Below are 24,195 nucleotides of genomic sequence, written 5' to 3' on the forward strand. Positions count from 1 at the left end.
CCCACTGGAGGAAAGAAGTCTGTTTCCCCCTGCCCCCCCCCCCCCCCCAAGGACCTCTCCTTTGCGGAATTTGTCAGGGCCATGGCTGAAGCTATGCCCTTCCAGCTTTTCACGGAGGAGGATGTACGACATAAGATGTTGGAAGTACTCCAATTTGTCGACACTCCTAAGGAAATTGTGGCGGTTCCCATCCATGACATCTTTAAGGATCTTCTCCTTCAGATGTGGGAATACCAGATCTCCATATCTTTGGTAAATAGGAAGACCTATTTGATAAAGCAGGCCTTAGGGTTTGAGAAGAGTCACCTCCCTTACCAGTCAGTGGTCGTGGACTCTGCCCTCAAGAAGGCCAAGGGTTCCCACACCTATTCCTCTGCCCCTGCAGGGTGAGAACATAGGGAGCTAGATGCTCTGGGTAGGAAGGTCCTTCAGGGTGCTGTGTTCATTGCCTGTATCTCTGTCTACCAGTTGTATATGACCCAATACAACAGGAAACTTGTGGAAGCAGGTCCAGGACCACCTTGCAGAGAGCCTGCCGCAACAGGAATCGTTCTCTGCCATTGTTCTGCAGGGGCTGGAGGCAGGAAAACATGAGGTGAGATACACCTATGATGTGTTCGAGACTGCAGCCCGGGTAGCCACCGTGGGCATTAGTGCCTATAGAATGGCTTGGCTCTGGGCTTCCGACCTCCGCCCAGCAGTGCAGGAGAAGCTGGCTAACCTCCCATGCACAGGTGACAACCTTTTTGGGGACAAGATCAGAGATGTGGTAGCTCAGTTGAAGGACCACCACAAAACCCTCCAGCAGCTCTCTGCTAGCGCTTCAGGAAGTCTTCCAGACCAAGCTCCAGGAAGCCCATTTACAGGCAGTGGCAATATCCCCCCTCTCAGGCTTGCACGCTGCATACTAGCTTCAGAGGCTGCTTCTGTCAACAGTGGGCATCTAGGCCCCAGGTGCTGCCTCGGCTGTGGGTTTTTGACTGGCAGCGAGAGAACACGAGTCAGCAAAATGTACCCCTGGCACTGGATCCCCCAGTAGAAGTAGGCTTATTGGCTTCGCCCACCATTGGAGGACCATCACTTCGGACCAATGTGTCCTTGCCATAGTCCACCAGGGATACCATCTCAATTTCAGAAGGCTTCCAGAGAATTCCCCCCCCCCCCCCAGGGGGGGGTCAAACTTCAGACAGAACTGTCCGCCCTTCTCACGACAGGAGCAGTAGAGCCTGTTCCTCGCCCTCGGCAGGGTAGAGGGTTCTATTCAAGGTATTTCCTCATACCAAAGAGAACCGGAGGCTTATGCCCCATTCTCGACTTCAGGGCATTGAACAAATTTCTCTAAGTTAAAGATGGATTCTCTGGGCACTCCGATCTGTCTCCTCAAAAGAGGAGACTGCCTCTGCTCCCTTGATCTCAAGGAAGCTTACACTTGCATATGGGCCGATTAAAGTCCGCGGGAGAGCAGGTGAATACCCGCTCGCCTGTGTGCGTGATTCAGTATTTAAATGAGGCCCGGTGGTAGAAACAGACAAAAGGAAGGCGCTAGGGACACTAGCGCGTCCCTAGCGCCGCCTTTTGGCCCAGAGCGGTGGCTGTCAGCGGGTTTGACAGCAGACGCTCAATTTTGCCAGCGTCAGTTCTTGAGCCCGCTGACAGCCACGGACTCTCGGAAACCGGACGCCGGCAAAATTGAGCGTCTGGTTTTCGACCCGACAGCCGCAGGCCGACTTCAAAAATTTTTTCTTTTTTTTTCTTTACTTTTTTTTACCCTTCGGGACCTCAGACTTAATATCTCCATGATATTAAGTCGGAGGGTGCACAGAAAAGCAGTTTTTACTGTGCACTTTCCTGGTGCCTGAAGAAATTAGTGCCTACCTTTGGGTAGGCGCTAATTTCTGAAAGCAAAATGTGCGGCTTGGCTGCACATTTTTGTGTTCTGAATTGCGCGGGAATACCTAATAGGGCCATCAACATGCAAATGCATGTTGAGCGCCCTCAACATGCATTTGCATGTTGAGCGCCCTCAACATGCATTTGCATGTTGAGGGCGCTATTAGGTTTGGCGAGTTGGACGCGCGTTTTCAGACCCTTACTGAATAAGGGGTAAGGGAAATGTGCGTCCAATGGTGTGTTAACTGTATCGGCCCAATAGTTATCTTTCCCACTTCATGGTGAGGAAGGCTCACTATAAGTAAAAGGTGCTGCCTTTTGGGTTTGCCTCGGCCCCTTGTTTTCACCAAATGCCTAGCGGTGGTGGCTGTGCATCTCAGGTGCCATCTTCCCATATCTGGATGACTGGTTGATCAAGAGCAACTCATGCACAGGGGCGCTGAACGCTTTAGCTCTGACCATGCAGACACTGCAATCCTTGGTTTATCAACTACCGAAAATATCACCTCTGCCAGTCTCCCCAACTAGACTTTATAGGAGCTAGGCTGGACATGGTGCAGGTGAAAGTTTTTGCCATGTGATCAGGCTCTTGCCCTTGCTTCATTGGCAACCTTCATGCACAACAGCTGGAATGAGTACCTGCCTTCTGCTCCACTTGTTGGGCCACAAGGCAGCTTCAGTCCATGTTACCCCACTCGCCACTTGTGCATGTGAAGGGCACAATGGACCTTGGGGTCGCAATGACAGCGAGCCTCCCAGGACCTCGAGACCTGCCTCTCCGTCATGGAACCTTAGAGTACATCTGTCCTGATGGGAGAACCTCTCCAGTTTGGAGCAGGGAATCCCCTTCCAGGCTGCCCTTCCTCAAGTGGTCCTCACCCCAGACACCTCTCAGGGCCGGGGAGCCCATGTGGATGGCTTCCACACGCAAGGTCTCTGACTGCTCAAGAAGCTTTCTGTCAAACCTTTTAGAGCTTTGGGTGAGCTGTTATGCCCTCTGGGCATTCCGGGACCGGTTGTCACGCAGTGAAGTCCTGATTTGAACTGACAACCAAGTCGCGATGAGGTATATCAACAAACAAGGAGCATGGGATCATTCCTGCTAGTATGAAGTAGTACAGGTGTGGTCCTGGGCCCTGTCACAAGGGATGTTACTGTAAGCGACGTACTTGCCCGGGACTCTGAATGTACTGGCGGACCGGCTGAGCCGCTCCTTCCAGCTACACGAGTGGTTCCTAAATCTGGCAGTAGCAGCCAGGACTTGTCATCGGTGGGGAACCCTAGATGTGGACCTCTTCGCCTCCCCATACAACTACAAGATGAGCAATTTCTGCTCCCTGTTGCCATGGGACGGTCATCCGGCCTCCTCCGGCTTCTCCCTTCACTGGGGGAAAGGTCTTCTGTACGTGAACCCTCCTCTCTCGCTCCTCTTGAAGACTCTCCTGAAGCTTCAACAAGACGGGGACCATGATACTCATGGGACCTTACTGGCCTCGGCAGATCTGGTTCCCTCTCCTTCAGGATCTGTTGGTAAGGGATCCCATCCAGCTGGGAACTGCACCTGATCTGATAACTCAGAACTAGGGCACCCTGTGCCATCTGAACCTCCGGGCATTGGCCCTAACAGTGTGAATGTTGAGTGCCTACTTCATCCCCTGGCCCTTTCAGTGTCTTCCAGGTGCTGGTGGCTTCTAGAAAGCCTTCCACCAGGAAGTCTTATAGATTAAAATGGAGAAGATTCTCCACCTGGTGTGTTGGGCATGGTTTAGACCCATTCACATGCCCCCTCCAAGTTCTTGGACTATTTGTGGCGCTTTCCAAGTCTGGGTTTCAAACCAGCTCAGTCAGGGTTCATCTTAGCACAGTTAGTACGTACCATCGAGATGTTGCTGGCACACACATCTGTGCAGCCTTTAGTGGGTCGCTTTATGAGGGGTCTGCTTCAGTTGAAGCTCCCTCTTCGGCTTCCCATTGTGTCCTGGGACCTGAACATTGTCCTGGCACGGCTCATGCATCCTCCCTTCGAGCCGTTGGACTCCTTCGATCCGAAGTTCCTCACCTGGAAAGTTTATATTCCTAGTGACGATTACTTCAACTTGTAGGGTCAGTGAGCTTCAGGCCTTGGTTATGTACCTGCCATATACAAGGTTTTTTCTTGATCGTATGATCTTGTGTACATATCCCAAGTTCCCTACCTAAGGTCATGACTGACTTCCACATCAATCAGTTCATTGTTTTACCCACCTTCTTTCCCAGGCCTCATACCCATCCAGGGGAGAGAGAGCTCTTCATACTTTGGACTGTAAGAGGGCCTTGGCTTTCTGTTTAGAACGCACAGCTGGTCACAGCCAGTCCACTCAACTTTGATACCAATAGATTGGGAGTGGCGGTAGGTAAACAGACACTATCCAGCTGGCTGGTGGATTGCATCGCCTTCTGCTATGCGCAAGCGGGCCTTCAGCTGGCAGGCCAAATTGAAGCTCAATCTGTGCATGCCATGACAACGTCGGTGGCTCATCTGTGAGCGGTCCCAGTCACCGAAATTTGCCAAACAGCAATGTGGAGTTCTCTTCACATGTTCATGGCCCACTACTGCTTGGATAAAGATGGTTGACAGGACAGTGCCTTCGGCCAGTCTGTCCTGTACAGTCTCTTCCAGACTTAAACCCAGCTCTTCCTGCCTAGAGTCCCTGGTTGGAACCAGGCCGTCCCCTCTTGACCATCAGCACTGCAGTTCTTGTTGTTCCGTTGGCACTTTGTTCGGTAACTGTTGATCTCACTTGCTGACAGGGACAGCCTGGAGCTTGGTATTCACCCATCTGTGAGGACTGCCATCCTGCTTGTCCTAGGAGAAAGTGCAGTTGCTTACCTGTAACAGGTGTTTTCCTAGGACAACAGGATGTTAGTCCTCAGGAATCCCGCCCGCCACCCTGCAGAGTAGGGTTCTCCTTCCGTTTTGTGTTTTGCTCGTATTCTCTGTTACGAGACTGAAGGGGGACCTCGCATGGATGTGCAGATAGTGGCATGCTGGGCATGCTCTGTGCACCAGTCAAAGTTTCATGCCAGGCTCCATCTGATGTCACCCATCTTTGAGGACTACCATCCTGCTTGTTCTAGGAGAATACCTGTTACAGTTAAGCAACTGTGCTTTTATCAAGACCTGCTTTTCTGATTTTAGCTCAAGATGGTTTACAACATTATTTTTACAGATATGACAGGTCTATGCCCCAGAGAATTTACAGACTAAGTGGTTTTGCCTTCATTTCAATTTAAAATTTGATCCTGGCAGTGGTGCACCCAAGCTTAGTTTGTGCTACTACTGATGGCTTCTATTAGCTAACTGGCAGTACTGTGGGTGTTCCTTGGGGTAGGCAGGCCCCTCTCCAGTCCTAGAAACCAGCAAAGGTTCTCATATCTGGCAGAGACCAGTGAAGGTGCTAGGCAGCAAAAAATGTTTGTTGATCTTGGTGTACTTGAGGTATTATGTTGCTTAATCAAGTGGCCACCATCAAGAGGTTTGTATCATTACCATAAAATTTTAAAACCTTTTTTTTTACCCTACAGATGTTTGTTGTGGAAAGAGTGGAAGGTGATTCCTGTTTGCTGAATGAATTTACTGTAACTGGCTCTACATATGCTCCAATGGGAGAAGTGTAAGTTTGTATACATTTATTGATGGACAAATGCAATTTGCAGGATGGGCATATTTATGTAGGGAAAATAACTTTGCATACCTAATCTAAGCATAACCTGAAAAATCTTTATTGGAATTAAAAGTTGTATTTCATCTAGCACTGAAAAGGCCATATGAGGTATAGATCACTTGTGTATGCAAACATTTCATGCATATTCCCTGTGAATATCCTTAAAACCAGTAGGTGGGCTTCAAGGATTGGGGTTAGGAACCACTGAAGTAAAAAAAAAAAAAAACCGACCATATGAACTCTGCAGAGGAGGTGAGGTCCCAGACATTTAAGTCACTCTAAAGTGTTTAATTTGCATTAAGTATTTAAAATGGCTGCAATAGAGCAAAAACACATGCTATTCAGAATGTTGATCACTTTCATTCTTCATCAGTTGCTTTACCTGGCTGCTTCTCAAGAGCTGAATTACTTTTTGGCTTTGACTTGAGCACCACCACAGACAGTACCTGAAGCTTGCTTGCTTGTCCAAACTCAGTTTTGCTTCCTACTTACAGGGTGGTCACCTTTTAAATGATTTGCAATTTTTAGGTTTAGTTGGCTACTGGTGATATATCTTTTTATAAGGCTAACAAATGGTAAATGTAATGATAAATCTTGCTTCTTATCAGCCTGTAATAGGTACCACTGCTAAACTACTTCTGATTTTATTCTCTGCCACAAGACAGCATGCCCAAGCAATACTGGAAACCCTTGCTAGCCCTGAGGGGTGGAAGGGTTTCCTCAACAAGAGAGTTCAGAAGGGATCAGGACAGCAGCCATCTTCCTTCCTTCCTCAAGACTAAGCAATCTGACCCCCAATTAGTCCTGATGTTGAACAGATTAGAACCAGATTCTTAACCACCAGACATAGTGCTACAGGGTTTTTCTTTTCACTGATTCTATCTTTGGGCTAACTTTGCATTCTTTCTAATTTCCTTTGAAAATTAAATTTAACTGTACTTAAGGAACACTGGCAAGGCACAACACTTTTTATTTCTTAGTTTTTTTGTTTTTAGACATGGGGAGTTGTCCCACTGATTTATAGTAGTACAGGTAAATGGCAGTTCAGCTGCTGGCAGAATCCGTAGTCGAGATTATATAGTTCTCAGAAATATAAAAAGTGTGTAAACCAAATTTTAAGGTTTCTTTATTTGGTTTCTATGGAAACGGCCCAGACTGACAAGGGTGGTAATACTGGGAACATTTGAAAGACATGAAAGAACAAGTAATTTAATCTCTACCCATTTGTTGTTTATGTTTTCGTTACATTTGTGTTTAAAATAGTGACGTATTAGCTCTGGGAAGGGATCCTTTCCTGCCTCCCCTTTGTAGCTTTCTTCTTAGGCCTTGTTTGTAGATAGCACATACCAGGCTGCCTTGCAATAGGTCAGAATTTAAGTACGGTAAGTCTGCAGTTTTTAGCTAGGTCCATAAGGCATGTGCTCCAAGAAAATCACACATTTTTTTTAAACTCTGAATCGGCTATAAAAATAAAATGTGCCTTTTAAAATCATGCAGTATAATCTCCTAATGTAATTAACTGAGACTGGAGCACAGTTAATCCCTCTTGGTATCAGGAGTGGTTTGTTTTAGCTACTCATCCCACACCACTGCTTGAGCCAAGTGAACTAGAGCTGTATAACCTGATGCAGGACTAAGCTTTACTAAACAGCTGCTGTTTAGGTAGGAATCCAGCAAGTCGTGTACATTGGGATATTTCTGTTCAGAAACAGGTGCCGGCAAATACCCCACAAATGCCATAAAGGAATCCTAAGGAGTAGAGATCTGTTCTTGAGCAGATAACTAGTAATTGGTTTTAGTGCAGGCACTGTCATAAGTGTGCCATGATTAATGGTTTGGAGATGCTATGTAGCTTTGTGTCCAAACAAATGGCTCTTAAATTACCAGAGTTTTATTGCATAAATATATCATGATCACCTCGTTCTTTTTAATAAAAATCTTTAAGAGCTCATTGTAAGGAACTGAGCCTGTAATTTTTGGAATAAAGTAGGCTCTTGCAGTGCCTCCAGAAACGTTCCCACCATTTTATAAGGATATTGTCTATGGAAAATGTTTTAGATAAGTCTGTAATCGCCATGAGAAACAGATTTTATGTTGGCAAAGAATTATGCTATCAGGGTTTTAAAGAAAAAGCTATTTAAGGATATCTTATAACTTAGAATGAAGTATTTTTAAAACTGCTTTGGTATCTGATATTCCACTACGTACCCAGATCAGTCCAGATTCCTGGGTTTTGTACCCCTGCCAGCAGATGGAGACAGTTTTTATTGAAACTATGTAACCGCCACCCATTGAAGGTTGGCCCTAGATAAGACACAAGAATTACTTGGAACATTGGAGCTTCCCAAATATCCATTGAACACCTGTAAGTTCTTAAGCTTTAAGGAGCCTGTTTTCCAGAAAGATTTTACATTCTAGTTAGTTGCATACTATGAACAGACAAGTACGTAGTCTGAACACTGCCACCAAGTGTGACTGATAAGACAAAAGAATTATCATCTGCCTGGGGGGAGAGAGATTGCTGAATAATCATGAGAAACTCTGTTTAAAGCATGAGAGAAGGGAGATGCTAGACTGTCTTGTGCAAAGAGAGTATAAAACAAGTCTAAAATGTTTTTAGTATGTTAATTCATGAAATCTTTTCAGTCTGCCTGCTTTTTTGCCATTCAGTTTTCTCCAGAAATAAATCAACAGTATGAATTCTTGCAAAACTTACCTGACCTGTTGAGTGCTGCCCATGGAGCTTAGAGTTCTGCCTAGTGACTGTCTGCCAACAATTTGCTCCAGCCCTTAGTTTAGTTTGCTTTCATCTTGAGAGAGACTAAAGTAGTCCTAGGAAGAACAGTATATGTATTATGAGAGTCCATGGAAATACTACTTTGAGCAACAGTTAAGTAATTATCTTATCCAGCAGAGGAACATGTGCAATTTAAACTCTGTATACCAATAAATGCCTCAAAAGGTTAAATGAGAGAGAAATAGTCTGTGGCCTGTGATACCTTTTTAAAGGAACAGCTAAACATTGTACATGAGCGGTCAAGACCCTTACATGCCTTCTCTACATAAGATCTTTGAAGAGACCTCAAAAGCTGATGTACTTTTTTGTTGATTTCTTTGAGATATCACATCTTTCAAAGACTAGATTGTTCCAGGACTAATGGTTACAAGAATGCCAGACTTCATGAAAATATCTGCATCTTTAGGAATTAATCTATAAGGAACTTTTCTTCCCTTTTTTTGAAAGGCATAAAGATGACAAACTGGTTAAATGCCATCAGTATGATGGCCTTATAGAACTGGCCACAATTTGCGCACTCTGCAATGATTCCTCTTTGGATTACAACGAGGTAAGTAGCAAAATTAATTTGCAAACTATTCAGCTTGCAGCTCATCTAGTTCTGATTTTAATTTCTAAAATGCTTACTTCATAGGAGCAGGATGTAATTTGTTCTTGTGATTTGGATGGAAAGCACAAGGCATTTCCAGTGCTAGAGCTTAAGAAATCTGCATGCAGCAGTCCTGGGGTGGATAGGCTGAGCACATTTCTGACCCTAGGCTGCATGTTTGCTTCCAAAGCAGAGAGGGAACATATAACAGGTTAGCCAGCATCACTCAAGAGAATTCAAATTTGTATCTTAAGATGTAATTAGATTGTACATCCACACTTCAGCTTTTCTCTTTAGGGTTTTTATAATACTTTTTTTAATACATCAGGTTTTTGCTTCATAATGAGCATTATTGTTTACACTACATTTCGCAATGCAATTTCATGCGATCTTTGTGTTTTTACTTGCCAATTTAGAGCTGTGATTCAACAGGGCTAAGTCAAAATTTGATTCTGAAGTGTGTTTGAATATGTAGTGCTATTTTGTAGTCTGGGGATAAAGGGGAAGGTATATCAGAGGATCCCAAAAATGTAGGCAAATGTCAAAAATCAATTTTAATGAAAATATCATAGTTCATAAAGGCAAATTGCTTTTAATTCATTTAGGAAAAAAAGCACCACCTTTTTTTCCGCTGGTGTTATTTTATCAGGCGATAAAAATAAAGTTGTTTACCATTATTTCTGAGAGAGTGCAGTTCTGGAACTCAGATTTCCCTCCCTCTGTGTTCTTTGGTGAGGCTCAAACCCTTGATGGGTTGTCTGCACCCTATGCTGGGAGTATACTCCCTGGTACTGGTGCCAAGTGAAACAAAGAACTTGCGTATTGCTGGGTATTCAACGTAGAAGTTCTGGCACATGCTTCATCTAGTGAAAGCCAATTTTTTTTTTTTTTTTATTCTTACCTTCTGCACACATTACAGTAGAGCTGACTTTAAAGCTGTTTATTTTGACATGTTACTTGACCGAGGAGTTTGGATTGTTTCATCCCAATTAAAGGTTAAAGGAGTGTATGAAAAGGTTGGAGAAGCTACAGAGACAGCACTCACCTGTCTGGTTGAGAAGATGAACGTATTTGATACTGACCTTAAAGGACTTTCCAGAATTGAACGTGCAAATGCCTGCAACTCGGTTGGTATTTATTTCTTAATTCTGAGTTGTGTTTTCTTTGTGATGTAGGCACATCAATGCAACATGTTATATCCATGACATTTCTCATTCACAGGTCATAAAACAACTAATGAAGAAAGAATTCACTTTAGAATTTTCGAGAGACAGAAAGTCTATGTCTGTGTATTGCTCACCAAATAAACCAAGTCGTACTGCCATGAACAAGATGTTTGTTAAGGCAAGTATAGTTAGCGTAATTTGTCTTAACATTTCAGAAGGTTCTCAGATGGCTTTGCTGATCTATAAAGCCGATGCATTCTAATCCTAAATATCCAGTCTTCTCTCTTCTCCCCCACACCTCATGAAGTTTAAATCTGATCTCGGTGTGGAATTGTTAATCTATCTTAATTTCATTGCTGTGTTTCCAGGGTGCTCCTGAAGGCGTGATCGATAGATGTACACACATCCGTGTTGGCAGCACCAAACTTCCTTTGACGGCAGGCATCAAGCAGAAGATCCTGAGTGTTATCAGAGAGTGGGGTACTGGCAGGGATACTTTGCGTTGTTTGGCTCTGGCCACTCATGATAATCCACCAAGAAAAGAAGAAATGAACCTTGAAGAGTCTGCAAATTTTATCAACTATGAGGTCAGTTTTATTAAATAGCTCTTTCGCAAACATGTGATGCTTTGAAAATATGCAAACTGTAATGTTACCACTGTGTCCCCCTTGGTGGTTATGGGCTGGGAATTCAAGTGTGTGGGTCTAATCTGTCACCAGGAATGCCAACAGATCAGCCTCTGTAGATCTGCTGATTTCACCTTTTGAAAATTGAGGTCACACTTTTGTGGATGAAATATACAGCTAAATCATTTGTGCAGTATTCCTCTTTTGTTATTTCTAGCCTTGTCACCATTGACTGTGCATATTTCTTAGGTAGCTACATTAAAGTAAACAATACCATGTTTCAGCTAAATCACTGTAATTTGTTCTTGTGCCATCTTTTCCTGTGGATACCTCAGGCCTTTATAAATTGAATTTTAAACAAAATACAGGGACTGCAAAGTGATTTTAATCCTCAAAACGTTAAATATTGCAATTTTCCCTTAAATTAATATTGAAGGACTAGGGATGTGGGGGGAGGTCACACCTCTGCTCACTTTCAGGTCAATACAGTAAAGTGCGGCTGCGGTTACCCGGCTCCTAACACGCTTTCTACTCACTTTTCGGCCTTGTTAGTCCAACCCGCGATACACTATCCCCTTTAACCTACTCTTACCGCCTCTTTAAGTCACCGGGTAATCCCTTCCGCACGCGGCATGTATATTACATGTAAACGATCGAATTAGCTATTCCCTCCCATACACTAACGTGCGCCCCGACTATCGCTTTTTTACCCTGCTGTTTTGCCGCGCGTTTAACCTGCTCATTTACCGCCTACCCCTACCCCTGCGTTAGAGGCAGGGGTAAGGGTAGGCGGCAAACTTTCCCCCAGAAGGAAACCTAAAAACCTAAAATCCCCTCCTCCCGAAGCGACTTGACATGTTACCAACTTACTTTTTGTTGCTTTCAGCCCCTTCCCTTCTCTGCCGTCCTCCGGAGGGGGCAGCCGGCGGCGAAAAGCAGCTTGGAGCGGTCCCCCCCCCCGTGCAGGTCACTCATCTGAAGATTGTGAAGTCAGGTGAGAGCCCACTGTTCTGTGCCCTCTCCAGTCACGGTGCGAGCGGAGCGGAGCGAAGCGAAACGTACTTTCATTGGCTTGAGCGCCCGTCAATTTGGGCGCTCAAGCCAATGAAGCACATGGACGGGCGGGTGATGTCACGCCTGCCCGTCCATGTGCTTTCATTGGCTTGAGCGCCCAAATTGACGGGCGCTCAGGCCAATGAAAGTACGTTTCGCTTCGCTCCGCTCGCACCGTGACTGGAGAGGGCACAGAACAGTGGGCTCTTACCTGACTTCACAATCTTCAGATGAGTGACCTGCACGGGGGGGGGGACCGCTCCAAGCTGCTTTCGCCACCGGCTGCCCCCTCCGGAGGACGGCAGAGAAGGGAAGGGGCTGAAAGCAACAAAATAAGTTTTCATGGGTTAAAGTTGGGATCCACTTCCTGGTGCCTGTCATTTGAAATGACAGGCACCAGCGCACCCAGGATACTGTATAGGCGCTGTATTAAGCGCCTATACAGTAAAATGGGTTGCGCGGGCCTAACGCGTCACAGACGCTTCTTGGACGCGGCTTGCATTTGCAAGCTATTTAAATACAGTATCGAGCGGTAGGTGAGCCGGACTGTGCGTGCGGCAAACGCGGGTGCGCCCGGCACTAACGCAGCTCTTCCTACCGCTCCTTACTGTATCGGCCAGTTTACTTGCCAACCCTGCCAGTGGACTCCGCTATAGATTCCTTGTTCATGCCTAGGTGGAAAATGCAAGCTGGGGAAGGCCAGTGATTTTTAATGAAAGGAAGGACAGGGAGAGCACCAGAATACGTTCCCCCCACCCTCAAGTGTGCATGGATATTAAAGGAACACCTAAAATAGTCGTTAATTTGCATGGCCACATCAAAAGCCAGTTTTATGACTCCATCAGCTGGATATGTACTTTGGTTGTTGTATGTGCTCTGCTGGGAGTGGAAGATTGGGGGTAGGGGTGTGTGTGTGTGTGTGGGGGGGGGGGGTTGTTGGTCAGAAGGCTTGCAGAGGGTGTGAAGGTGGGGGGGTTGCAGGGGTAGCAGCAGAGGTGATTGCATGCAGGTGGGATGGTGTATTATAGTGATAGGTGGGGTGCATGCATGTGGTGTTGGATTGGTTGGGGGGAGGGCACTCTCTCTGCATTCTTCCCTACTACTCTCTTCCCCACCTGTCTGGGAAGTGGCATTAGGAGGTGGGTGTGTTGGGGCAGGGGACCCACCCCCATTTTCCTTCCTTCTCATCTCCTACCCTGTGCATGGGGGTGTTGTATGCATGTGCCCTTTCTCGCTCTCCCTCACTGCATTCCCCATTTCCCCTCTTCTCCATGTGTGCACAAAGACGAGAGGGTAGATGGACTCATTCTCCCTTGCAATCTCCATAGAATTCCCCCTGTGGGGGTGGAGGATTGAGTGTTTGTGCTACGGGACTCTTGAGTATTGGGGATGCATTTGTGCATGTCAGGGAGGGGGGAGTGTACTCGTTTTGGGTGTATCTATGTTCTCATCCTCACTCTCTCTCTACTTTGCCCCTCTTCCTGGATATGTAGAGGGGATGTGTGTGTGTGTGTGGAGTGGCTGGGCATGTCTGAATAGCATGGGGGGGAGTGCAGGTTCATGGAGGTGCATGTATGGGATGAGGGTGCATACATGTGGGGGTGTATGTGTAGGGTGGGAGGGGTGCATATGTTCTCTCTCTCATCCTACAATATCTCCTATGCCCTTTTGACTCTTCCTCCTTCATTCCCTGTGCCTTCTGTCTCTCACCCTCCTCTCCTTTCTCCATTGTTTGTACTCCTATTTTTTCTGTCATCCCTTCCTTTTTGCCTCTTCTGTGCTTCTCTCTTTTCTGGGGCATTCCTGAGATGTGCAGGAAGAGCAGCTAGGTGAGATTGAGCTGTGTCCCCGTCCCCTCTTTCCATGGCTTCCAATCACAGCAGAGAGAAGAGGTGGGGGAAGAGCTGCACAGCAGCTACTAGAGCGAGTGCACTCGAGTGAGGTCCTTTCCCCACTCACAGCTTCCAAGCACAGCAGGGGGAGAGGAGACAGGACAGGGCTGCAGCTCAGTGCTACTCCCCCCCCCCCCCCCCCCTCTCCCCATATACAGAAAGTGTTGTAGAGGAAAAGAGCTGTATGCCATGGCTGCTGCACTGACTGAACCCATGCTGCGATGCAGACTTCCCCTTCGCTCCCTACAGTCCTGTGCTGCTCCAGGTGAGATCATTACGTCGTGCATGTGCAAACCCAACATAATTACCTGGAGCACCTAACATTCTTACAAAGGGATTATGATGGCTTTATTTGTAGACTAGTAGAATGGAGTATGTGTGTGTATTTTGAGTCTATAATAAGGGAACCTGAAACTACAAGTATTTGAGCTCAACTTGAACTCTTTTTCTCTTTCATTCAGACCAATTTGACCTTTGTAGGTTGTGTTGGTATGTTAGACCCACCAAGGACAGAAGTAGCTACATCGGTGAAGCTGTGTAGGCTGGCTGGTATCCGTGTGATCATGATAACCGGGGACAACAAGGGAACAGCTGTGGCCATTTGTCGTCGTATTGGCATTTTCCGGGAAGATGAGGATGTCTCCGAAAAGGCTTTTACGGGCCGAGAATTTGATGAACTCTCTCCGGCTGCTCAGAGAGATGCTTGCATGAATGCTCGCTGCTTTGCTCGGGTGGAGCCAACACACAAGTCAAAGATTGTGGAGTTCCTACAGTCTTTTGATGAGATCACAGCCATGGTGAGTAGTCTGCAGAGAGGTCTGTAAGAGCATCTTCACTGCAGTAACTGGTATAATGTGTTCTAGATGGATGCCTGATAAATGCTGGGAAGAGCAAGAAAAGTGAGCCATACGAATTAAGATTTCAGTGCCATTGATGAATTTATTTTAAATAGGCAGACTAATGACTGCCTATAACCTTTTTAGTGTACTTCTGTACAGCAGCACCTTCATGCCCTCTGAGACGAAGCATGCTTAGCTAACATACCATTGCTTTACTGGTGCCTGAGCAGAAATATATTGCTGGATCCTATTCACTTGGAGTCAAGAGTTTTGCTTGGCATCAAGGATATGATTCACTTTCTTAAGCTTCCAATCTGAAAAATGCTGTTGGATTTGCTAATAATGGGCCGGATTTTAAGACTTGCGGGCGTAGATTTGTGTGCGCAACCTGGCGAGCACAAATCTACGCCCAATTTTATAACATGCGCGCGCAGCCGCGTGCATGTTATAAAATCCGGAGTCGGCACGCAAGGGGGGGTGCACACTTGTGCACCTTGCGCACGCGCCAAGCCCTAGGGGAGCCCTGATGGCTTTCCCTGTTCCCTCCGAGGCCGCTCCGAAATCGGAGCGGCCTCGGAGGGAACTTTCCTTCTGCCCCGCCCCAGCCCTACCTAAACCCCCCCCCCCCCCCCCCCCCCCCAAACCTTTATTATTTAAGTTGCGGCTGCCTCCGGGCAGGCATAGGTTGCGCGTGCTGGCCTGGCAGGCCTTCGGAGGCCACTGGCTGTGCCCTGCCCCGGACCGCCCCGCCCCTTTTTTCAAGCCCCGGGACATACACGCATCCCGGGGCTTGTGCGCATCACCGAGCCCATGCAAAATAGGCTTGACGCGCGTAACCCCCCCTGCGCGTGTAAATCCAGCCGGATTTATGCACGCAGGTCTTTTAAAATCTGCACCAATGGGTTTACTTTTTTCTGGAAGACTCATGCACTTCTTTGTTTTGTTTTTATAGCTTCGTTTATTCCCTCCGTTGTACGTGCTTAGCCATATTTCAGTAATACCCTGATAACAGTTTGATTTCTTTTTTGTTTTACCAATTCAATGGGTGTAAGATTTTTCTTTTGTTTTGCCAAATATCTGAATTATTTAATTCTCCTAGGACAAACAGGATGGTAGTCCTCACGCATGGGTGAAATCGGATGGAGCCTGGCACGGAAAACTTATGTTAAAGTTTAAGTAGCAAACACAGAAGTTGTCTTTTAGATTCTAGGTCCTTTATAGTCCTATATATTCAGATTTTCATTTTGGGTTTAATTTTTCTATTTGTACAGATTTGCAAGAGTTTTGTTTGTTATATTCAAACATTTTGTTTGTAGCATGGTTTTGTACAATGCCACCGCACATGGGACACAGTTTGAAGAATTAAATGCTGGAGAGAGAGTATTTCCGGATGATTTTCAGGTTTAGTTAAATTAGCTTCCTCTAAATTGAGATGGACTGAGGCCAGCGGTAGTGCTGCCAGCCAGAAGACCTGGGTTCCATTTTCACTTTTATACTCTGCAAAATATACTGAGGCATGTTTTAATGCCCTATAATCTTAAATTTGACCTGGTGACTGCTTAGTTCAATCTTTGGGGAAGCAGGTGATGCTGGTCAAGCTTCTTGTGTCAGCATTGGGCTCGTAACTGTTCTGGGGGCGCCTGTGGGCTACCTCTTGTTGGTAGGATGACCCTGCTAGCTTAACAGCTTAATATGCAACGTTTGCTTTGTGGCAAGGTTTCCTGCAAGCTGGGTTTTTTTTTTTTCCCCCCCTCCTGGTTAATCCTCTTATCTTGACGCAAGAGCATGGGCTTTGAACAGGTCCTCGCTTAGGCCTGGGTGGACGGCTGGATGTATTTGAGAGGAGAGAAACTGAAAAATGCTGGGGTTTTTTTGTAAATTTTGAATTTGTGTTCTAGACGGGCGATGGTGTGAACGATGCACCTGCGCTGAAGAAGTCTGAAATCGGCATTGCTATGGGGTCAGGCACGGCAGTGGCTAAAACTGCCTCAGAAATGGTACTGGCTGATGACAACTTCTCGACCATCGTGGCTGCTGTGGAAGAAGGGCGTGCAATCTACAACAATATGAAACAGTTCATTCGTTACCTCATCTCTTCCAATGTGGGCGAGGTAGTTTGGTATGTCCAGTAAAAAAAAAAAATTTGCTTACCCTAATGCCCTATAAACATTACTGCTGGGGTTTCATTCTGCATCAGGGGAGTTTAAGGATTTGTAGTTTACCATTTTGTTAGCAGATATCACTCTTACTGGTGATTAACACCATATAACGTTTTAAATATTTGAATAAACCTGTTTATAGGAGTCTTCACATTTTCCGAGCAGACTTCTTGAAGTTTAATAGAGATAACATTAAGTCCATTCTTTGACCAAAACATTTAATGTTTTTACCTTCTGTAATCGTGAAAAATGTTTCTTTATTTCATTATTTATCTGATTTCACACCACAGGGGGAAACATTTCCTAAGAGAGCTCAGTGAGGCTTGTGATCTTATTTTCCCCTCCTCCCCCTCCCCTCCAGAAGAGACCCACATCTTTAAACCTTAAACCTTCTTATGCATATATGTGGCTAGTAAAGTAATATCCCCATTAGCCAAGATGTGAATGGGGATGCTACTTTACTAACCACATATATGCATAACAGAGAGATACAGTGAAGCCAGTGTCCTTGAATTGCTAGGAAGGTGTGTTTAGAAACCAGTGAAACTTTTCTCTAGTTGGAATTTGCTGGAAAAAGCTTGTGATGAAAACTTTTAACATCTGTTCAGCATTTTACATATGGCCAAGAAAGGGGGCCAGCTGGCTTTGGTCATCTTTGGAGGCTGAGAAGGTCTTTGATAGGCTGGTGTGGCCCTTCCTGTTTCAGACTCTTGCTGCTGCTGGATTACCAGATCAGTATCTTGGGTTAAGGCCATATACCATCGACTTTGAGTGCGCGTCTTGATCAGTGATCCATTATTCTTTTGCTTTAATATCATTAGAGGTATGCGTCAGGGTTGTCCCCTGCTCCTTGACTTTTAGCCATGGCCATAAGGCAGCAAGCTGAGTGGTATGGAGCAGATTTCTTTTTATACAGATGATGTTTTGATTTATTTGTTGCCATTTGTGAATGGGCCTGTCCTGTTAAGCCTTTTGGATGAGTATGGGATCCTTTCAGGTTATAAAGTTAATGAGTGGAGGAGTGGAGGAGTAGCCTAGTGGTTAGAGCAGTGGGCTATGAACCAGGAGACCATAGTTCAAGTCCCACTGTCACTGCTTGTGACCATTGCCTCAGGTACAAACTTAGATTGTAAGCCCTCTGGGGATAGGGAAATACCTACAGTACCTGAATGTAATCCACTTTGAAGTGCTGAAAAAGTGCAAAACGTGGAATAAATAAATAAAAAACTGTAGAAAAATCTGAGAACTTCCCTATTGATGATAAAAAAGGCCAATCCTGCGCAGTTTTTACTAGCTTTTGAGTAGTGCAAAGACGGTTTTGTACAGTTTGTATATTTCCCCAGGGATCTGTGCTGTTTGTTAAAAATTTTGGTGGCCTCTTTGGGGACATTAAGAAAAAGATGCAGACCTGGGGCAAGATGTCTATCTCATGGGTGGGAATAATTAATCTGCTCAAGATGAATATTCTTCCTAGTTTTATATCTAATCCAACATGTCCCATGTGCTATACCTAATAGGGTTTTATTTTCTGATTTACATGGACTGATGGGTAAGTTTATCTGGAACTGCGAGCCTGTTAGGATGAAATGGAGACAACTTTGGTTGAGTGAGTAGCAGGGAGGGATGGCCTTGCCTAACCTTAGTGTGTATTACTGGACTACCAGGTTAGTCTGTCTCCAAGCTTGACTTGGGTAGGCTTCTCTGGCACTTGAACAGTAGGGAGGTTTTTCTAGGTGACATAGGCTCAAGGCGGGGTATAACAATCATTTATTGTGGTATTTTGGAGGGCAAATATAGTAAAGACTCCTCATTGGTCTGTTTACACTAAGGAAAATGAAATTATCAGGTAAGTAATTTTTCCATTCTTACAGTGAGCCAGATCAGCTTTTGTCAAGAACAGTTCTAGGCATGTGATGTTGGAACGGTCTTAGATTCTCATTGTATAATCCCTCTTGGATGGGAAGCTGGGGATGTTGAGTCCTCTGTAGCAGAGTAACCTTTTAACTTCACTCTTGTCTCTCTTCTCTTCAGTATTTTCTTGACTGCTGCTCTTGGTTTCCCTGAGGCTTTGATTCCTGTCCAGCTTCTGTGGGTAAATCTTGTGACTGATGGCCTCCCTGCCACAGCTTTGGGCTTTAATCCACCTGATCTGGACATCATGAACAAACCGCCTCGCAATCCCAAAGAGCCACTTATCAGCGGGTGGCTGTTCTTCCGCTACCTGGCTATTGGATGTGAGTAGAAACATTTTCAGCTTATTTTTCCAATATCACTGAAACTTTGTATGCTTCTAACTGTAGCTTTTAAATGTATGTAGATGTATTTGGATTTATAATCCACCTAACACTTAGGCCTAGGCGGTTAACAAAATTACATACATAATAAAATATACAGAAGACAGCATAAAATCACTAATATTAAATGACAAATGTCAAATAAACAAAATGAATGGGAAAACATAAATTTTTTTTAAGCAAAATAGAGGTAAAATTAACCATACGCTAAATTAAATAAAGTTTTGATTTGTTTTCTGAAATTAAGTGAATCGCATTCTGATATCTATAGGAAGGGAATTTCATAAAGTTGGTGGTGCTGCAATGAAGAAAGCGCACCTGGAAGCATTTTTAGTACACATTCACTCTCTAAAAGGTACAAAGAACAGGAAATGTTGAGGAGATATTGCATCACATACTGTTCTTTCATATAGAAATGTTTAATCTACAAGAATGTCCACTAGATCTGATATGTTTACTAAAATTCTTTTTTTTGGGGGGTCAGGGACTTACCAGTGGACATTCGATAGAACTATAACTCAGCCTTTGCCAAGTATGACTATCCCTGGGCATAGAACTTGAAACTTCTTTTTATCTCCTAGACTGAGACAGATTTGAAAGGGTGAATAAGTGTTTGTAATCAGATGAGGATGAATGGGTATGCATGGAGCTTGGGATATAAAAAAAAAAGTAAAGCTGTAGGTAAATCCAACTGAGGCTGTTTGCAGTGAATAAAAATTGTACATTTTCTTTTTCTATCCCATGCAGTTTCTTTGATTTGTTCAAGTTGCTGGCTTGTGTGAACAATTACTGTGCTGCCCCCTCCAGCAATCTATATTTTTAAAAACTGACACCCATCCATACCTCCATAGAACCCATGGTCAAGGGAAGGGTATTAAATACCCTAGGGAAACCTTACAGCTTTGCACGCACACCAACCCCCACAATCCCACACCCTCGTAATTTATTTGTGCACTTGTAACAAATTATGCACTTGTAACAAATTACATAAAATATTCACAAGTACAGTCTTCTGAGGCAAAATATCACAACATGCATATTATATTTACATGCACTGGTGTGTTGCCAACCGAAAAACTCTGCAAAAAAGACACTTGGAACTCCTAGATTTATGGCATCATCTCAGAAAGCCACGAATAAATGTAATTACCATCATAATATAGTAAACATCCCATACCAAAACAATTCTAACTGCAAGCATTCAAACAGTAGCAACCTTATCTATGAAAAGACAACACTGCAAATATTACACCAGGCCCTAGAACATTAATATACCTCCTATTGGGAAAACAAAACAAGCCAGGCTACTATAGATCCCTACACAGAAACTACATGCCAGCAAAATTAGCTCACCTCTGTCACGTATGTAGAATACAGACAGACCCTGACCAAATACAGAATTAAAAAGTCCAGAAAGGGGGTGCTGTTGAGCGCGCGCTGGAGATGGACGTGTGAGTGCTGAGCTCCCGTGCATAAGATCTCTTAACCCTGTCCTTGTGCGCGCACAACAGATTTTTGGATCATAACTTACTACTGAGTTGTCAGAGAATCAGCACCCATGGCTGCAAAACTAAAAACAGCAGACCTTAAGCAATACAAATACCAGAAATTGCAATCGGAGCAGCAGACTGAAGGAGTTGCAGGACCCCGGATCCCAAGATGGCACCGCCCTCGGGGAGAATCCCTCTGCTCTGGGTCCCGCGCTACAGATCACTGACATTCCTAGTCGAGACGAGTTGCGTGGCTGGTTTATGGCTATTCGTAATGACCTAAAGCAACACAAAGCGGAGCTCCTTGCCACAATGATGGAATTAAGAGAGGACATGGCGCTGGGCAACAGAGTGGAGGAGCTGGAGCTCAGGGCAGAGAGCCACGCTGACAAAATGGCGACGTGTAACACAATATTTACAATTGCAAAATGAAAACCAAGCCATCCTAGAAAAACTTGAAGATCTCGAACCGATCGCGGTGAAACAACATAAGAAGAACATAAGAAAATGCCCTACTGGGTCAGACCAAGGGTCCATCAAGCCCAGCATCCTGTTTCCAACAGTGGCCAATCCAGGCCATAAGAACCTGGCAAGTTCCCAAAAACTAAGTCTATTCCATGTAACCATTGCTAATGGCAGTGGCTATTCTCTAAGTGAACTTAATAGCAGGTAATGGACTTCTCCTCCAAGAACTTATCCAATCCTTTTTTAAACACAGCTATACTAACTGCATGAACCACATTCTCTGGCAACAAATTCCAGAGTTTAATTGTGCGTTGAGTAAAAAAGAACTTTCTCCGATTAGTTTTAAATGTGCCCCATGCTAACTTCATGGAGTGCCCCCTAGTCTTTCTACTATTCGAAAGAGTAAATAACCGATTCACATCTACCCGTTCTAGACCTCTCATGATTTTAAACACCTCTATCATATCCCCCCTCAGTCGTCTCTTCTCCAAGCTGAAAAGTCCTAACCTCTTTAGTCTTTCCTCATAGGGGAGTTGTTCCATTCCCCTTATCATTTTGGTAGCCCTTCTCTGTACCTTCTCCATCGCAATTATATCTTTTTTGAGATGCGGTGACCAGAATTGTACACAGTATTCAAGGTGCGGTCTCACCATGGAGCGATACAGAGGCATTATGACATTTTCCATTTTATTCATCATTCCTTTTCTAATGATTCCCAACATTCTGGAGCGATACAGAGGCATTATGACATTTTCCGTTTTATTCATCATTCCTTTTCTAATAATTCCCAACATTCTGTTTGCTTTTTTGACTGCCGCAGCACACTGCACCGACGATTTCAATGTGTTATCCACTATGACACCTAGATCTCTTTCTTGGATTGTAGCACCTAATATGGAACCCAACATTGTAATTATAGCATGGGTTATTTTTCCCTATATGCATCACCTTGCACTTATCCACATTAAATTTCATCTGCCATTTGGATGCCCAATTTTCCAGTCTCACAAGGTCTTCCTGCAATTTATCACAATCTGCTTGTGATTTAACCACTCTGAACAATTTTGTGTCATCTGCAAATTTGATTATCTCACTCGCTGTATTTCTTTCCAGATCATTTATAAATATATTGAACAGTAAGGGTCCCAATACAGATCCCTGAGGCACTCCACTGTCCACTCCCTTCCACTGAGAAAATTGCCCATTCAATCCTACTCTCTGTTTCCTGTCTTTTAGCCAGTTTGCAATCCACGAAAGGACATCGCCACCTATCCCATGACTTTTTACTTTTCCTAGAAGCCTCTCATGAGGAACTTTGTCAAACGCCTTCTGAAAATCCAAGTATACTATATCTACCGGTTCATCTTTATCCACATGTTTATTAATTCCTTCAAAAAAGTGAAGCAGATTTGTGAGGCAAGACTTGCCCTGGGTAAAGCCATGCTGACTTTGTTCCATTAAACCATGTCTTTCTATATGTTCTGTGATTTTGATGTTTAGAACACTTTCCACTATTTTTCCTGGCACTGAAGTCAGGCTAACCGGTCTGTAGTTTCCCGGATCGCCCCTGGAGCCCTTTTTAAATATTGGGGTTACATTTGCTATCCTCCAGTCTTCAGGTACAATGGATGATTTTAATGATAAGTTACAAATTTTTACTAATAGGTCTGAAATTTCATTTTTAGTTCCTTCAGAACTCTGGGGTGTATACCATCCGGTCCAGGTGATTTACTACTCTTCAGTTTGTCAATCAGGCCTACCACATCTTCTAGGTTCACCGTGATTTGATTCAGTCCATCTGAATCATTACCCATGAAAACCTTCTCCATTACGGGTACCTCCCCAACATCCTCTTCAGTAAACACCGAAGCAAAGAAATCATTTAATCTTTCCGCGATGGCCTTATCTTCTCTAAGTGCCCCTTTAACCCCTCGATCATCTAACGGTCCAACTGACTCCCTCACAGGCTTTCTGCTTCGGATATATTTAAAAAAGTTTTTACTGTGAGTTTTTGCCTCTACAGCCAACTTCTTTTCAAATTCTCTCTTAGCTTGTCTTATCAATGTCTTACATTTAACTTGCCAATGTTTATGCTTTATCCTATTTTCTTCTGTTGGATCCTTCTTCCAATTTTTGAATGAAGATCTTTTGGCTAAAATAGCTTCTTTCACCTCCCCTTTTAACCATGCCGGTAATCGTTTTGCCTTCTTTCCACCTTTCTTAATGTGTGGAATACATCTGGACTGTGCTTCTAGAATGGTATTTTTTAACAATGACCATGCCTCTTGGACATTTTTTACTTTTGTAGCTTACGGATCCGTGGCGTCCCAGAATCTGACGATTACAAGGATGTTCCAGAGATCTAAATTTCTCACATGGAAGACTATCTTCCTCATAGCCATTACCTCGGCTAGGAGAGTTAGTGAGTTACAAGCACTTGTCACGTACGAACCTTATACGAAGTTCCTACATGACAGAGTGGTTCTCTGTACACATCCAAAATTCCTTCCCAAAGTAGTTACGGAATTCCACTTGAACCAATCCATAGTTTTACCCACATTTTTTCCAAGGCCGCATTCTCACCAAGGAGAAAGGGCCTTACATACCTTGGACTGTAAGCGTGCACTATCCTTTTATTTGAACCGCACTGCAGTCCACAGAAAATCAAATCAACTTTTTGTTTCTTATGACCCAAACAAACCGGGTAAAGCAGTGGGTAAACATACTTTATCCAATTGGCTAGCAGATTGCATACAGTTTTGCTATGAAAAAGCAGGTCTTCCTCTCCGAGGGCGAGTAAAGGCACATTCAGTAAGAGCAATGTCAATCTCAGTAGCACATTATCGTTCAGTGCCAATAATTGACAAATGTAAAGCAGCAACATGGAGTTCTCTTCACACCTTTGCAGCTCATTACTGTTTGGACAAAGGACGACGACAGGATTCAGCCTATGGACAATCTGTCTTAAAGAATTTGTTTCCAGTTTAATCCCAACTCCTTCTACATCCAATCTGCTGTGATCTTCGGCTGATTCATTTCAACCACAATATTACTGTTGCTTTACTACAAAATGACCCAGCCTCTAGCTTGCTAACCAACCATAGGTGAGGACTAGCATCCTGCTTGTCCTGGGATAAAACAAAATTGCTTACCTTGTAATAGGTGTTATCCCAGGACAGCAGGATGTAGTCCTCACAAAACCCACCCGCCACCCCCGCGGAGTTGGGTCCG

General features: G+C 44.4%; 1 protein-coding gene across 2 annotated transcripts in view; it reads left to right on the forward strand.

Moving 5' to 3' along the window:
- The window catches only part of ATP2A2 (ATPase sarcoplasmic/endoplasmic reticulum Ca2+ transporting 2), a 165,630-nt gene that overhangs the window by 108,066 nt on the left and 33,369 nt on the right, over window positions 1–24,195 (forward strand). For both annotated transcript variants that reach the window (XM_029571797.1, XM_029571796.1), the window contains exons 9-16: window positions 5,455–5,543; window positions 8,839–8,941; window positions 9,976–10,107; window positions 10,202–10,324; window positions 10,515–10,733; window positions 14,179–14,514; window positions 16,455–16,675; window positions 18,747–18,949. In XM_029571797.1, the coding sequence (XP_029427657.1) occupies window positions 5,455–5,543; window positions 8,839–8,941; window positions 9,976–10,107; window positions 10,202–10,324; window positions 10,515–10,733; window positions 14,179–14,514; window positions 16,455–16,675; window positions 18,747–18,949 (1,426 nt within the window). The remainder of the gene's footprint in view (window positions 1–5,454; window positions 5,544–8,838; window positions 8,942–9,975; window positions 10,108–10,201; window positions 10,325–10,514; window positions 10,734–14,178; window positions 14,515–16,454; window positions 16,676–18,746; window positions 18,950–24,195) is intronic.

Source organism: Rhinatrema bivittatum, chromosome 11 (genome assembly GCF_901001135.1).
Source record: "Rhinatrema bivittatum chromosome 11, aRhiBiv1.1, whole genome shotgun sequence".
Lineage (NCBI taxonomy): Eukaryota > Metazoa > Chordata > Amphibia > Gymnophiona > Rhinatrematidae > Rhinatrema > Rhinatrema bivittatum.